The 17583-nt window shown below is 47.5% G+C and overlaps 1 protein-coding gene across 11 annotated transcripts in view; it reads right to left on the bottom strand.

Moving 5' to 3' along the window:
• The window catches only part of ARHGAP17 (Rho GTPase activating protein 17), a 108139-nt gene that overhangs the window by 48617 nt on the left and 41939 nt on the right, over nt 1-17583 (bottom strand). For all 11 annotated transcript variants that reach the window (XR_002341008.1, XR_002341007.1, XR_002341006.1 and 8 more), the window contains exons 2-3: nt 10390-10429; nt 5673-5777 (exon numbers count right to left, since the gene is read on the bottom strand). Coding sequence is in view for 6 of the 11 variants with exons in the window: in XM_021081341.1 (XP_020937000.1) it covers nt 5673-5777; nt 10390-10429 (145 nt within the window). In the remaining 5 variants the exon portion in view is untranslated. The remainder of the gene's footprint in view (nt 1-5672; nt 5778-10389; nt 10430-17583) is intronic.

Genomic DNA, 17583 nt, shown 5'->3' with positions numbered 1-17583 from the left:
ACAATGGGAACGCCTCCCTCGGGTTATTTATTTATTTTTTTTTTGTCTTTTGTCTTTTTGTTGTTGTTGTTATTGTTGCTATTTCTTGGGCCGCTCCCGAGGCATATGGAGGTTCCCAGGCTAGGGGTCGAATCGGAGCTGTAGCCACCGGCCTACGCCAGAGCCACAGCAACGAGGGATCCGAGCCGCGTCTGCAACCTACACCACAGCTCACGGCAACGCCGGATCGTTAACCCACTGAGGAAGGGCAGGGACCAACCCGCAACCTCATGGTTCCCAGTCAGATTCGTTAACCACTGCGCCACGACGGGAACTCCGGGTTATTTTTAAGTAAAAAAAGAATGGGTTTCATCTGCCCCATATGGAAAACATTTCCAGCTTCCACATGTCTAGACCAGGAAGATATGAGGAACCGGGTACTCTGAGCACAATGGAGGAGAATCTGTCCGTTTTAGTTATGCTGCTTTCTAAGGGAACTGAGTGTAGGATACATACAATGATCAAAGAAAAGAGAAATACATTATGTGTAAGTCTGGAGCCCTCTGGGGCTATGGGTGTAAATCATAAAGGGAGGAGTTTATTTTGACGAGTGTCATTCAAGTGCCTGTTGTAACTGACTTGTGTGGGTCCCAGGCCCTGACTCCAAAGCCACAACAGTCCCGTTGCCTCTTGTGCAGAAATGAGGACATTCTGCTTATCTGACGCTTGAGCTCATCAATGACGACGCTGTCTACCAACATCAAACTCCTCCAAGGAGAGGGCTGAGGGCTTCCTAATGTATAAAATGCAGGCCAGCTGCACAAAAAGAAGTAATTCCAGATCTAAAGCAACATAAGCTATGACATGTCAAGAGCCTGGGCTAAGAAGGCTACCTGCCCTGTCTCTCTTCCCTCCAATTCTTGCCTCTTCTGGGAGCTTCTTCTTCTTTTTTTTTTTTTTCTTTTTTTTTTTTTGCTTTTTAGGGCCACACCTGTGGCACATGGAAGTTCCCAGGCTAAGGGTCTAATTGGAACTACAATTGCTGCCTAACCACAGCTACAGCAATGCAGGATCCGAGCCGTGCCTGTGACCTATGCCACAGCTCACAGCAACACCAAATCCTTAACCCACTGAGCAAAGCCAGGGATCAAACCCACATCCTCATGGATACTACAAGTTGGGTTCATGACTCACTGAGGCACAACGCAAACTCACGCATGAGAGCTTCTGATGTGTGAGGCTCCTCCTGTACATTCTAGAGCCTAGAGACTGCTGTGATTTTCTCATGGGACAGATCTCTTGTGGTCCCCTATCTTTATTGTTTCCATGGTGACTTCTCTTCCCACAGGCAGAGCAGAAACATCCTGAGAGCCCTGTCTTGGGCACGTTGGTTTGAGGTTGGAACAGGAAGCCGAAGGCATCGAGTTTTAGAAATGAGGGCGAGGCACCTTTGTCCGTGCTGCCTGGAATATCACCTGCCACTCATTTTCCTCCTTCATAGCGAGGCTACCACCTCCTCCAGGAAGCCTTCCTTGACTACCCTTCTCCTCCTCTGGTGGTCATTCTCGGTCCTCCCATACTACACTGTGCCTAGTTTGTTTAGCATGTTGTTTTATAATTATTCATTTGTGGGCTGGGAGCACCTTTTAAGGTAGACACTACATCTCATTCATTATTTATAGGTCCAGTGCTGGTACTCAGTAGGTGTTTGCTAAATACTTAATTTGTTTGTTTGTAATGAATATATGTGACACCTGGGCTGGGTCACAAAACAGACCCAAGGAACGAGACTTTGAAGTGTGATGAACAATGGCACAGGGCATGAATGGGAGGAAGCGTGGGATGCTGAGACTGATAAGGGAAATGCGATCAGATTATGAAGGGCTTAAGGCATCAAAGGTTCAGACGTTAAGATATTCTGTGAAACTGGATTGTTATGATCATTATATAACTACAGATGTGATAAATTCATTTGAGTAATAAAAAAAAGTGAATCAGCACACACAAAAAAGGAGGAAAAAAAATCCAATTGTGGTGCTGTCATATAATCTGCGTTATGAGGTTTCCAAATAAAATTGATTCTTATTTCATTTATTTTTCTTAAATTGCTATGTTGATAGGAAGAGGCTTTGCAATCTTATTTCCTGATTTGAAATTTAACTTCTTGCATTAACATGCCTTTGTAATAAATTTCCTTAGCTTATTATCTTATGTATAATGGTTTCTTCCAGTGTTTAATAAAATAAAGAGTAAAAAAAAAAAAAGATATACTTCACAGCACAGGGAACAGAACCAATATTTTGTAGTAACTTTAGAGGAGTAAATCTATAAATATATTGACCAACCATGTTGTATGCCTGAGACTCACATAATATGGTAAATCCACTATATTTCAGTCAAAAAACAAAAAGAGCCTGGACTTTAACCCAGGCAAGGGGAACCAGCCAGTGTCCCTGGCCAGAGCACCACTGGTGTAATGGGACACTTCCTTGCGTGGGACTATCCTCCAGGCACTGCAGAATGTTTAGCATCTTGGTCCCCAGCTTCCAAATGCCAGGTGTGTCCCCCAGACCTACGGCATCCAAAAAAGTCTACGTATTTCCGAATATTCCCAGCAGTGTAATTCTGGTCCCTGGTGAGAACAACTAGGGGCTTAAGGTATTTTTTGCTTTTTGGTTTTTGGTTTTTAGGCAGAAGGATGTATTTCAGGAAACCAACTCTAGTGATCAGATTAACAAAAGGCTGGAAAAGAAGGAAATTCGATGCAGGAAATGTAGCTCAAGAGGTGACTGCAACAGTCCAGGTGATAAGTAATCACAGTGTGCACTAAGGTGAAGGCGGTCAAGATGGAACAGACGTGAGGAATGCCAGAAATACAGGCGTTCCCGTCGTGGCGCAGCAGAAACGAATCCGACTGCGGGTTCGATCCCTGGCCTCGCTCAGTGGGTTAAGGATCCAGCGTTGCGGTGAGCTGTGGTGTAGGTCGCAGACACAGCTCGGATTTGGCATTGCTGTGGCTGTGGCGTAGGCTGGCAGCTGAAGCTCCAATGAGACCCCTAGCCTGGGAACCTCCATAGGCCACGGGTGCAGCCCTAAAAAGACAAAAGACAAAAGACAAAAAAAAAAAAAAAAAAAAAAAAAGAAGAAGAAAGAAGAAAGAAATACAGAGAGCATCATAGGACTTGCTAATCAAGCAGCTATGGGAGGTGGGTGGGTGGAGATAAAATAAAACCTTCCAGTTTCTGGTCTGCATAAGACAGTGGATGGAATTCAAGAGACAACCCAGAAGGAAGAAGTGGTTGTGCACGCTTAAAGAGACAATGGGGAGGAGGAAGTTTCGGCTTGGCTGAGAGTGGTTTACAAGTTCCTGGATAAACACATCAGTTAGATGCCATGAGAATGGAGGAGGTGGCCCCAGGAATGTGACGGTGGCGAGAAGGAAGAGGAGAAGGGCAGAGCCGTAGGGAAATGATGTTACAAGGGCAGGCAGAGCAGAAGCCCAGGCAAGAGAACACGAAGGAGCAGTGGGAGTGGGACCAGTGGACTGGGTCTGGGTCTGAGGGATGGGACCTGCCGCAAGCTGTTCTGGAACCCTAGCTGTATGCAAACTTCTGCTCCTTTGATAACGCACCACCGCAGAAAAGGACGTGTTGTGCAAGAGGGGAGTGACCCCTACTGTCAGGACGGCCAGAAATGTGTGCAGGAAGTAGAAGAGTGATACAGATCCTCTGCAAACCAGCTCTTCCTCGTGAGACATCTGGTGACAAACAAAACAATATGGGAAGTCACAGCTGCCTTGTGTGCCGCTGAAACACTCACCTTAATGTTATATGGGCTTCCTTTCTTTTTTTTTTGTCTTTTGTCTTTTTTTTTCAGGGCCGCACCCACGGCATATGGAGGTTCCCAGGCTAGGGGCCTAATCCGAGCTACAGCTGCCGGCCTGCACCCCAGCCACAGCCACACCAGATCCGAGCTGCGTCTGCCACCTACACCCCAGCTCACGGCAACGCCAGATCCTTAACCCACTGAGCGAGGCCAGGGATTGAACCCGCAACCTCATGGTTCCCAGTCAGATTTGTTTCCGCTGAGCCACAAGAGGAACACCCTACATGGGCTTTCTAAGGGTCAGTGGATGCTTATAAACTGGGAACTTGCAAAACCAAGAACAAAAGCTGCTGTGGTCTGCTTCGGGACCCAGGGACCTGGGTGCTCGGAACAAACGTACCCTGGAGGAGACATTCGATTGCTTCCTGGAGCCCATCCTCCCTCCTGTCTATTGCAGCATCCTGAGTCCTCCTAAGGATCTATCCTGGTCTCCATGAAGCCTATGAGCCAGAGGAGGACCACAGCCCATGCTCTGGGGTGAACCTGGGATTAGCTTCAGCCAATCAGCAATCCCATCTCCTCACCCACCCTCACCCTCTCAACCCAGGGTAACTGGTGGGGAGTAGGAGGGGGCGTGTTCAGGAACAGAGGACATGACCAGATGCAGAGCAACACAACAGGAAGAGGTTTCTACCTACCGAGGGTGTGGAAAAAGAAGTTTTCTCACCCTGTTAAGAAAAAATTACTGGAGGGAGTTCCCACTTTGTCTCAACAGAAGCGAATCCATGAGGATGTGGAGTCAACCCCTGGCCTCGCTCAGTGGGTTAAAGATCCGGTGTTGCTGTGAGCTGTGGTGTAGGTCGCAGATGTGGCTCAGATCCCGAGTTGCGGTGGCTGTGGTGGAGGCCGGCAGCCGTCGCTCTGATTCAATCCCTGGCCTGGGAACTTCCATATGCAGCAGGGGCAGCCCTAAAAAGCTAAAAAAAAAGGAAAAGAAAAATTACTGGTAGACACATTCCCTACACCTGCTGGACATGCTCAAGGAAGCCGGTAGCCCATGGAAGCTGTTCAGAGCCAGCTTGCACCCGTGAGGGGTAAAGCAGACACTGCAGAAGAAGGCTGAAGGGAGAGAAGGAAAGAAACTGGAGTTCTGGGTACATCACTGAAAGGTCAGACCAAGCCCTCCACCCTCCAAGGCCATCCCATCCTCTGGACTTTTTTGGTTAATAAACCAATACACCCTACTTTCTAAGGCCAGGCTTTCAGCTGTCTGCCGTCATCAAAGGACGCCTAACCGAAGTGTCCATTCTCTTATCAGTGACAAATCTTGTAAAGCACCTGGAGAGAATTCAGAGGGAACCAGGCTTTCGGCTCAGGGATTTCTTAAGCACAAAAGAGTGGTATGGGGAGTTTCCATTGTGGCTCAGTGGTTAATGAATCCGACTAGGAACCATGAGGTTGCGGGTTGGATTCCTGGCCTTGCTCAGTGGGTTAAGGATCCGGCATTGCCGTGAGCTGTGGTGTAGGTCGCAGACGCAGCTTGGATCCTGCGTTGCTGTGGTTCTGGCGTAGGTCAGCGGTTACAGCTCTGATTCGACCCCTAGCCTGGGAACCTCCATATGTCGCGGGAGCAGCTCAAGAAATGACAAAAAAAAGACAAAACCAACCAACCAAACAAAAACCAAACAAAAAAAACAAACAAACAAAAAGAATGGTACGGTCAGGCAGGTGTCTTGGGCGTGAGTGGTGATGTGACGCACAGGTAGCCAGGCCGACCTGCCGATGCCACATGGAAAATTGGCAGAGAGAGGGTGAGAGAACGCTCACTGATGCGAGCATCGAGGCCCTGAGTCCCACCCAGTACTCACGTGTCTCCTCTCGGCGTCGGTGCCGTGCTGGCCCTGGAAGCAGGCCATCAGGCGCTTGTGGGAATGGTGGCACATGGAGCGCACGGTGTCCAGGCGCCGCTCAATCTGGCAACACAGAGACAGGAGAGCCATTGGCTGGGGCTCTGGAACAGACTCGACCTCTTCCTGGCACGGTGTTGTCACATAGGCAGCGCGACATGGAAACACTGCCTCTTATATCAGCAAACAGAGGATGCCGCAGCCACCGAGCCCCCTACAGCCACCCCGAGGTGACTGGCCTCAGCGCCTTCCGTCACCCCGAGGGACTGGCCCCGGACAGCTAAGGTGCAAGTCAAAGGAATGACTTCAGTGAGCCCAGGCTCTTGCATCTTCCCATACAGAGAAAAGGACGAAATTCCTTAACTCGAGATAATCTGGTTTTCTCTAATGAACAGTGATCATTTGATGTTCCCACCACCTGGTCTTCATTGCAAAAACTCCTATAAGTCCTGGCTCCTCCCTTGCCACTTTGGAGCAATCCCTCAGAGTGACTTGAGAGGCCACCTCCTGGGCTTAAGTCCTCAGGTTTGCCCAAATAAAACATACTTCTCCACTTTTAGACTGGGCATTTTTCCCTGTCGACAGCAGGACAAGTATCCCGCGGTGGAATTTTTTCAGCCCATGGGTGGAAATGGAAACGCGCCCATGCACCTACACGGGGGTGTCTCACTATTGCCAGTGGGGCTGGAGAATCCTGGGTTGTGGGCAGCTGTCCTGTGCATTATATATGCACGGCATTGTCCTGGCCTCTACCCTCTCGATCCCAATGGCACCCCACTCCCCACGTTGTGACAATGAGAAGTGTCCCCAGACTTGGTCCAATATTCCCCCAGAGGGCAAAATCACCCCTGCTTGAGAACCATAGAGGTTTTGATCCCTTAAAGGCTGCTCTACGTTCAGCGGGGAGGGGACAGTGCTGACTAGACCCTGCCATCCGAGGAGTGGTGGCAAATTCCCACATTACAGCACCAGCAAAGCCCCAGGTCCAGCCAGCAGAACCACAAATGGACACCCTGAACCCACACCCAGGCCCGTGGCCAAGTGCAAAAGCCACAGGGATATTCAGGAGCTCCCTCTTGCACACGGTGATGGGGCTTTTCACACACAGGACGTCGGACAGAAGAATCAAAAGAGAGGTTCCACAATTGAAACTCAAGATCGGTGTTTTCAAAATTATTCCTTATTGGGCTTGGAGTGTGGTTTTTGTTTTTTGCTTTTTAATAATAAACTTCTAAAGCAGAATAGACAGCCAGACAGCCAGCAGTAAGTAAGAGACACTGACTTAGAGGACCCACACATCATGATCAGCTTCCCAAAATATTATTGCTGGGATATGGCTGTTTATGGCAAAGAGAGCGGCTTTTTACAGGAAGGAATGCCAAAAATGTGTATTCTGATGACTCATGAAGACTGAGAGCAGGCCCTCTGGGACGCTTTCTATTTTAAAGAAAAATCAACAAATTCAAAGCAGAACATGCTTTTACCCCCAAACGTTTTACCCAATGAGATGGTTCGTGTGCCTCTTTCTCAAGCAGCGCTTCTTCAGATCCAAGACCCAACCCCGGGACCCTGGTTTGCAGGCACACTGATTTAGGACCAGAGGCCCCCCCCTCACTTGCCCCTCATCTTAAAATGACCCAATTCCAGGACACTGGAAAGCTAACACACAGTCTTCATCTGCCGCCAAAAACAAGGGGCGGGGAGGAGGGGGAAAAAACCCGAAAGAATGCCATTTCATTGTGAGTCCGATTTCCCTGAGAATCTAAAGTCCACAGGGACACGGCCACGGTCTGTTTTGTTCACTGATGTATCCCAAGGGCCTAGATCACTGCAGGGCCCACGAATGGAAGGTGGTCCCCTAAGATCTGTCAAAAGGACAGGTGTTAGAAAAACAGCAGTAAGTGAACTGTAGGTCCTGCCCGCCTGGGATTCACAGGCTCCTGGGAAAACTCCATACAAACCGAATAAAATGGCAGCTTCCTGACCTGCTCTCACCAAGATCTAAGCAAAGAGGCAGGGGAGCCCAGAGCAAGCTAAAGGAAGTTTCACACCAGAAGCACAATAAAGTCTGTGGCTTGTGATAGCGGTAATCACATCAACAAATCTCTGATAGTCAGCCCTTACTGGAAGCCAGGCTCTGTTCCCAGGGCTTTACCAGGTTTAATCCAGAACCCTCCTACCAGCCCCACGGGGTGGCTACAGCCACGACCCTCCCTTTAGAGAAGTGGAAACTGAGGCACAGGAAGGGAAGCTAATTCTCGAGGCCACGGAGCGAGTCGGGCAGACGTGCCTTCTTTATGGTTAAAAAAAAAAAAAAAAAAAAAGAGCAGAAGTCAGGGGTTCCCTTTGTGGCGCAGCGGTAATGAACCCGACTAGTATGCATGAGGACACGGGTGTGATCTCTGGCCTCGCTCAGTGGGTTAAGGATCCAGCACTGCTGTGAGCTGTGGTGTAGGTCGCAGATGTGGCTCAGATCCTGCATGGCTGTGGCTGTGGTATAGGCCAGCAGCTGTAGCTCCAATTGGACCCCTGGCCTGGGAACTTCCAGGGCCTTGGGTGGGCCCTAAAAAGCAAAAACAAAAAAACACAAAAAACAAAAACAAACAAAAAAAAAACAACCACCCAAATATTGGAGTGGGAAAACATCTGTCACAATTACCGCAGACATGGAGAATCTAATAAATAAGGAGTTCCTAGAAACTAGCAAACGCTTCAGGCCCCAGCGGGTGTTTGGGCAAAGGGACAAGAGCAGACAGTCGCGTCTACATCCTGCGCCCTCTCTGTCATCCTCCACCTGCTTGCAAGGCCTCCTCTTAGGGTTTCAAGGATTAAATGAGACAATGTATGTGTCCTGGGATGTGGAAGGGAGCATGCTGACAGGAAAACCTAGTGGAACTGGAGCAAACAATATGTTTAAAAGTCTGAAAACGGATTTGAAATATCTGATAAAAACCAACAGGGAAATATCGTTAAGAATCTGATTCTGGAGTTCCCGCAGTGGCTCAGTGGTTAACAAATCCGACGAGGAAAAATGAGGTTGCAGGCTCGATCCCTGGCCTCGCTCAGTGGGTTAAGGATCTGGCGTTGCCGTGAGCTGTGGTGTAGGTCGCAGATGAGGCTCGGATCCTGAGTTGCTGTGCCTGTGGTGTAGGCTGGCAGCCACAGCTCCAATTAGACCCCTAGCCTGGGAATCTCCATATACCGAGGGTAGGCCCTAAAAAAAAAAAAAAAAGGAAAGAATCTGATTCTTAAGCTAGAATATGTACACATCAAGTATAGCTCAATTTAAAAAATGTTTTAAGATTATGATTCTTCTGTTCTTGTTGCTGCTTTTTAGGGCCGAATCCACGCATATGGAAGTTCCCAGGCTAGGGGTCAAATCAGAGCTACAGCTGCCGGCCTGCGCCAAAGTCACAGCAGCACAGAATCCGACCCATATCTGCGACCTACACCACAGCTCAGGCAATGCCATATCCTTAACCTACTGAGTGAGGCCAGGGATTGAACCCATGTCCTCATGGATGCTAGTCAGGTTTGTTTCTGCTGCGCCACAACGGGAACTCCAAGATGATGATTCTTTAATAAATCATTTTTTCTTTTCAAAAAACCCTTCGAATCCTTGATACAAACCTCAAAAATCCTTGACATATCCTCAAAAATAGAACAAAAAAGAAAAGTGTGCCTCACATCTCCTGCCTGCAGAAAGGCTGTCATGATTTAGGGGGCTGCCTAGCATGCTGGGGTGGAAGCAGTGTTTGTCTAAGTTATGCAGCCCCTTCTCTCCACGGGGAGGAGACAGAAAGTCACCTGGGAGCAGATCTCTGGTCTCCAGGGACCCATCAGAGGACACCGGAGGCAGGTGGTGGAAGTGAGAGACGAGGTGACAGGTGGAGGAGGCTTAGCAGAAACCTCTATGTGAAAAGGGTACTGTCCTCTGAGAAGTATTCTGGTGCGGGGGTGGGGTGGGAGGGATGGCATGGGCTTGGGTGAGGTGACATATATAAAGGGGCCAGCCTGTCCTGCGAGATATCCCCAACCCCAAAGCGAAAGACACCTGTTGCAAGATGGTGTTCAGTGGCCCTAGCTCAGGTCCCTGGCTGGAAATGCCCCTCCCTACAGAGAGGAAAGTCTGGCCATCCTAGGGTCCCAGGGTGGTCCTGGGTAATCTAGCCACTGTCACAGAAGCTCTGAGTCCTTCAGGACCCAGCCCAGGCCGGAGCTGGGGGAAGAAGAGTACGATAGGGAGAGAAAAATCCAAACTCTGGGTGGGAGCCAGTGGAGCCACTGCTGCAACTGGCAGAGCCAGTCCCATCAAGGGCACTAGCACAGCAGTCTGCCCAGGACCCGTGACCAGGCTGTGGTGCCAATGGCCTGGCCAAGCCAGCCAGGCTCCTCCTCCAACCCCACTCCAACACCTGGCACTTGAACAAGGGACGAGCCCCATCTGAACTTCATAACATGACACCAAAGTTTCGGATCCCCTTTTTATCACCGTGCAACTCAACTGCTTTTCTTTGCTGCTCAAAAACATACCAATCTCGCTAATTCTGTTTGGGACAAACCCCCAAAACAACAAAGAACCTTCCGTCACCAGCATCAGTTCTCACTGATGAAGTGCTTTTTTTTTTTTTTTTTTGGTTTGTTTAAACAGAGCACTTTTAAGGCTTTATTTTGTTACCTGTAACAGATCTTCACTGAGGACTTCTGTTTTCTCAGCTCTGCGGGGAAAATGAAAAGTTCAGAGTTAGACATGCAGAAATAAAAAGCACCTCATGAAAGAGAGTAATTATTATCCTGGGGTTTAAAACAAAACAGGCAGCAATGAATGACAACAAGGGGAGAAATTTTACCAATTTTTACATCAGAGGGTAACCTGAGCAAAACCAAAGAAAAGAGTTCCCATCATGGCTCAGCAGTAACGACCCTGACGACAATTGGTATCCATGAGGGTGAGGGTTCAATCCCTGGCCTTGCTCAGTGGGTTAAGGATCTGGCGTTGCCGTGAGCTGTGGTGTAGGTTGCAGATGCGGCTCGGATTGGGCGTTGCCAGGGCTCTGGCATAGGCTGGCAGCTGTAGCTCTGATCTGACCCCTAGCCTGGGAACTTCCACATGCCATGGGTGCAGCCCTAAAAAGAAATTAAAAAAAAAAAAAATCCTCTTCCCTTCCTTCAGCCAGGCTGACCTTCCTCTTAGACCCAAGCAACATCCCTGTGTTCTTATATTAGATTCCCCTTCCAGCATTAGCCGACTGGAACTGGTTTGTTCCTTGCAATCAAAAAAGTCAGCTGTGAGTTGACTCGCAGCTGAGGTTGCTGTAGGAGCCTCAAGGTTACTTGAGGTTACTGTAGGAGCCTCAAGAAGCATCATATGGGAGTTCCCACTGTGGCTCAGGGGTAACGAACCCGACTGTATCCAAGAGGATGAGGGTTCAATCCCCGGCCTTGTTCAGTGGGTTAAAGGATCCGGCATTGTTGTGGCTGCGGCATAAGGTGGCAGCTGCAGCTCCAATTGGACCCCTAGCCTGGGAACTTCCATATGCCACTAGTGTGGCCCTAAAAAGCTAAAAAAAAAAAAAGTTTGTATAGAATTAGCAACTGAAAATGAGAACAAATAATTGAGGTACATAACCAACAGGACCTACTATATAGCACAGGGAACCATACTCAGTATCTTGTAATAACCTATAATGGAGAGAATGTATATATTTATATATCCATGTATAGCTGAATCATTTTGATGTACACATGAAACCAGCACAATTGTAAATCAACTATGGCTCAATAAAAGTTTTTTCAAAAAAAAGAACGAATGATTGAGACCAGCAGTTCTCAATCTTGGGCAGGCACAGACCCCCCCAAGGGGGTGGGTGGGGGCATAGTCTTAAAAATGTCATTATTTTCCAGGTCTCACCTCAAGAGTTCCTAATTCTGTAGATCTGGAGTGAGATCCAGCATTTTTTTTTGGGGGGGGGGGTCCTGAGACATGCAGAAGTTCCTGGGTCAGGGATCAAACCCACACCACCATTGTAACTAGACCCACAACAGTGACAACACCAGGTCCTTAACCCACTGAGCCACAAGGGAACTATGAGGTCCTGCCTTTTTTTTTTTTTTTTTTTTAGGGCTGCATTGCAGCATACAGAAGTTCCCAGGCTAGGGGTAGAATCGGAGCTACAGCTGCCAGCCTATGCCACAGCCACAGCAATGTGAGACCTGAGCCATATCTGTGACTTACACCGCAGCTCATGGCAACACCAAATCCTTAACCTACTGAGCGAGGCCAGGGATCAAACCCTCGTCTTCATGGATACTAGTTGGGTTTGTTACTGCTAAGCCACAACAGGAACTCCAGACCAAGAAATTTTTAAAGGGAGTTCCTGTCGTGGTGCAATGGAAACGAATCCGACTAGGAACCATGAGGCTGCGGGTTCCATCCCTGGCCTCGCTCAGTGGGCTGAGGGTCCGGTGTTGCTGTGAGCTGTGGTGTAGGTTGCAGACGTGGCTTGGATCTGGCGTTGCTGTGGCTGTGGCACTGGCTGGCAGCTGCAGCTCCAATTGGACCCCTAGCCTGGGAACCTTCATATGCCACGGGTGCAGCCCTAAAAAAAAAAAAAAAAAAAAAAAAGAAAGAAAGAAAGAAATTTTTAAAGGAAAAAGAAAAGAATCTGTTACAGCTCTGAACATTGGGAGTGGGGTGGGGGTGGGGGAGGGAAAACCATCAGTGAACCAGAAAATGTGCAGCCTGTTAACAAAATACACTGCAGAATGGAAGGCTGCACGATCTTGCCCATGAACCAATGCCAGGGAAGGAAAAGCCAACTGGCCAGAAAGTGGTGGGACCCCCCCAAGAATGACCTCAGCACAATACTAAGCTCAGAACAACATTAGATGCAAGAAGCCAGAGGCACACAGCCCCAGCCTACGTTGGGTGATGGCGCTTCGAGTAAAACCCAGGCATTGCCACACAGAATTCCAATACCAGTCGTCACCGCAGCGCCCCAGTTAACCTGGTAACTTGGAGATGCTTACAGGAGTAGCTCACTCGTTGGTTTCTGCAGGTACCAGGAACTATGACCTGACTCAAATACCTCCCAGGCGCTGAGGAGCAGAGCCTGGAGATGAGGTCAAGGCCCAGCTTCCAGAAGAGGCCACCTGTCGATTCTCTGAACAAGTTCTGCAAGCGGCAGGCCCAAAGAGGCCATGCTAGCCCTCGCTTGGCACGTGTGGTGCCAGGCATTGCTGACGCGTCGAACACAGGGAGTCATGCCAGTTAGGGAAGTGGAGCAGGGCCACAGCTGACTGTGAGCTGAAGCAACCAGCCCCAAAAAGAATCGTAACAGTCGGCCTGGCAGGGACAGACTGGGCATGAGATGCCATAGCTTCACCATTGCTCCCTCTGGCCTGCAGCCTTGCCCCTCCTCGAGCAAAATACCACCTCTGGATTATGTAACTTTCACCTTGTTCTCTCTGGCCAGAACTCAAAGATCTGGATAGGGCCCTGGACCCCTCTGACAGAACGCCGAAATCCCCTGTGAAGTATTAGGATGCACAGAGACAGGTCCCAAGGTCTATGAAAACGTTCACAAGGAGTTCCCGCCGTGGCGCAGTGGTTAACAAATCCGCCTAGGAACCATGAGGTTGCGGGTTCGATTCCTGCCCTTGCTCAGTGGGTTAAGGATCTGGCATTGCCCTGAGCTGTGGTGTAGGTTTCAGACACGGCTCGGATCCTGCGTTGCTGTGGCTCTGGTATAGGCCAGTGGCTACAGCTCTGATTGGACCCCTAGCCTGGGAACCTCCATATGCCATGGGAGCGGCCCAAGAAAATGGCAAAAGACAAAAAATAAAAAATAAAAAAATAAAACGTTCACAAGATCAAAAGATGAGATACAGGGCAAATACATCCTCTGGCGTTGGCTTTTTTCAAAAAAAAAAAGAAGAACGAATGATTTGAGACCAGCGGTTCTCAATCTTAGGCAGGCACAGACCCATCAAGGGTCAAACGAACAAAAACTTTTTTTTTTGCCATGCCTGCAGCATACAGAAATTCCCAGGACAGGGATCGAATCTGCACCACAGCAGTGACAACACTGGATCCTTAACTGCTAAGCCACGAGGGAACCCCAAGACAAAATTCTTTTTGCAATAGAAAAGGAGGCGTTCCTATTGGGGCTCAGCAGATTATGAACCCGACTAGTATCCATGAGGAGGCGGGTTCAATCCCTGGCCTTGCTCAGTGGGTTAAGGATCTGGCACTGCTGTGAGCAGAGGTCACAGGTGCAGCTCGGATCCCAAGTTGCTGTGGCTGTGGCATAGGCCAGCAGCTACAGCTCTGATTTGACCCCTAGCCTGGAAACTTCCATATGCCACAGGCACAGCCCTAAAAAGCAAAAAAAAAGAGGAAAACTTAGGTCTTAAAATGCCAGTGTGGGTGCTTAGCAAGTGTGAGAGTAACAGCTCAATGGTCCAGGAGAACCAACCGTGGGCATCTTACCCCAGCTCCTTGTTCAGTGATCTCACATTGGTAACTTGAAAAATTAAATACAATACAGACACATGCAAAGAGCACAAACCAGGACATTTTGTTTTGTTTTGTTTTGAGAATCAATTATACAAGCAAAGCACTGCAACAGCCATAAGGGAAATAAAGCCAATGTAAAAAGAAAGCAAGAATTCACTTGAGGAAAAAAACCCAAAAAGTCCATTGGAAAGATATTCATAGTAGACTATTGTGCTCAGATACAAACAATTGATTGGATATAGTAATATAAATATCAAATAGCAAGATATTCACAAACTGTAATATAACTATACTGGAAAGAGGCAGAAGGTTCTACCAGGGCCCTAAACCCTCATGTATCATAACAGGAAGTCAATAAATAATATCTAAAGTTGATAAGCTGGAGGATAGCAGTTTAAATATATTATCTATGAATATGAGCGAATGCTAAAATAGCTCGAATTTGAAAGGCGCTATCTTTGGCTGAGGAGTCTCAACTGAGAAAAGGGGTGAATAAGGAGAGAATCCACTGGACTTTGTGATAAGCCTTTTCCTATTACGTGACTTCTTAAAGTACACCAAAAATTTTAAAATATGTCGGTTATATTTTGAAGTAACATGCTTGATATGGTTTCCAGTGATGCATAACTGAGTGGAACCTAACTACAACTGTCAAGTAGTGGGTCCAACCGTCAATCTGCACAAAAGTACAACAGAACACAGACCTCAGATCATCCCAAACAAGGCAGGCCCTTTTTTCAAACTGACAACTCAACCCTTTACTTTAAGTTTAGAGGCATAGGAGTTCCCCATCGTGGCGCAGTGGAAAGGAGTCCCACTAGGAACCATGAGGTGGCGGGTTCAATCTGTGGCCTCGATCAGTGGGTTAAGGATCCGGAGTTGCCCTGAGCTGTGGTGTAGGTCGCAGACGTGGCTCGGATCTGGCATTGCTGTGGCTGTGGTGTAGGCCGGTGGCTACAGCTCTGGTTAGACCCCTAGCCTGGGAACTTCCACATGCTGCAGGTGTGGCTCTCGAAGGACAAAAGGACAAAATAAATAAATAAGTTTAGAGGCATTTTACCTGAAAAAGTATCTGCAGGCTGAAAAATATGCAGAACATACTATGTGACAATGTTATACAGTTTGAGTTCACGCTATGTTTTCTGCCTTCGTGGCCACTCTGTATGCTACATTGATAAAATTACTTTTACAAAGACATCCAAAGCATCGTCTTAACCAGATTTTAGGGTTCACTGAAATTATTGTAAACTGCCTATAATCAGGAAAGGTTATCCCCCCCTAGCTTTACTGGAGTTGACAAAAAAAACTGTATCGGGAGTTCCCGTCGTGGCGCAGTGGTTAACGAATCCGACTAGGAACCATGAGGTTGCGGGTTCGATCCCTGCCCTTACTCAGTGGGTTAAGGACCGGGCGTTGCCGTGAGCTGTGGTGTAGGTCGCAGACGAGGCTCGGATCCTGAGTTGCTGTGGCTGTGGTGTAGGCCGGCGGCTATAGCTCCGATTGGACCCCTAGCCTGGGAACCTCCATATGCTGCTGGAACGGCCCAAGAAATGGCAAAAAGACAAAACAAAACAAAAACAAAACAAAAAAAACAAAAACAAAAAAAAATTGTATCTATGTAAAGTATGCAATGTGATGATTTATGTGCACCCTGCGAAATCATTACCACAATCAGGTTCACTGTGAAATCATTACCACGATCAGGTTAATGAACACATTCATTACCTCCCAAAGTTCCCTTTTATGTCGTGGTGGTTGTGAGAATATTTAAGATTTATTCTCGTAGGAGACAGCAAGCATGTATTACTAATTCTAGTCACCATGAAGAACATTCAATCCCCAGAACTTATTCATCTCATAACTGAAGGCTTGTGCCCTTAATGAGCATCTCTTCATTTCGCTGATGACCCAGTTCCTGGTAATCACCATTCTACTCTGTTTCTATTAATTCAATTCCATTTATTTATTTATTTATCTATTTTTCTTTTTAGGGCCGCACCTGCAGCATATGGAAGTTCCCAAGCTAGGGGTCGAATCGGAGCTACAGATGCCAGCCTACGCCGCAGCCACAGTAACGTGGGATCCGAGCCGCATCTGCGACCCACGCTGCAACTTGTGGCAATGCCAGATCCTTAACCTAACGAGCGAGGCCAAGGATTGAACCTGCATCCTTATGGACATGATGTTGGGTTCATAATCTGCTGAGCCACAGTGGGAACTCCCTTTTTTTTTTTTTTTTTTTTTAGGGCTGCACTGGTGGCATATGGAGACTCCCAGGCTGGGGGTTGAATTGGAGCAATAGCTGCTAGCCTACGCGAGAGCCACAGCAACGCCAGATCCGAGCCATGTCTGTGACCTACACCACAGCTCCTGGAAACACTGGATCCTTAACCTACTGAGCGAGGAAAGGGATTGAACCCACAACCGCATGGTTCCTAGTCGGATTCGTTAACCACTGAACCACAACAGGAACTCCCTAATTTTTTTTTAAAGATTCCACAAATAAGTGAGATCATACAGTATCTGTCTTTGTTCACTTAGCATAATATCCTTCAGGTTCATTCAAGTGTTACAAATGACAGGATTTCCTGGTTACCTTCTTTGTCATGGCTGAATAATATTCCTGTGTGTGTATACACAGTTTTTTTTTTTTTTTTTTCTTTTCTTTTTTTTTTTTTTGTCTTTTTGCCATTTCTTGGGCAGCTCCCTGGCATATGGAGGTTCCCAGGCTAGGGGTCGAATCAGAGCTGTAGCCACCGGCCACAGCCACAGCCACAGCCACACGGATCCAAGCCGCGTCTGCAACCTACACCACAGCTCACAGCAACACTGGATCCTTAACCTACACAATTTCTTTATCCACTCATCTGTCTGCACTTCAGGTGTTTCCCTATCTTAGCTATTATGAATAATGCTACAATGACCATGGGAGTGCAGATACCTCTTTGAGATATTGATTTCATTTCCTTTGGACATATAGTCAGAAATGGAATTGCTGGATCATAAAGTAGTTCTCTTCTTATTTTTTCAGAAACCTCCATACTCTTTTCCTTAATGGCTATGCCAATTTATACCACCAACGGTGGAGAAGGGTTCCAATTACCTAGCTGCCATATGGAAAAATGTCTTCATTAGATAAATGTTTATTTAGGTCCTTTGAGCATTTTTTAATCAGGTTATTTGGCTTTTTGCTATTGCATTATACAAGTGTGCTATTGCACTGTATAAATATATATACACACATATATAATATATTATCATACATATGACAACAACCCTTATCAGATATAGTTTGCAAATGTTTTCTCTCACTCCAAAAGTTGCCTTTTCACTTTGTAAATTGTTTCCTTAGCT

Source organism: Sus scrofa, unplaced genomic scaffold (genome assembly GCF_000003025.6).
Source record: "Sus scrofa isolate TJ Tabasco breed Duroc unplaced genomic scaffold, Sscrofa11.1 Contig1431, whole genome shotgun sequence".
NCBI lineage: Eukaryota > Metazoa > Chordata > Mammalia > Artiodactyla > Suidae > Sus > Sus scrofa.
This window is presented reverse-complemented; position numbering and strand designations above follow the sequence as displayed.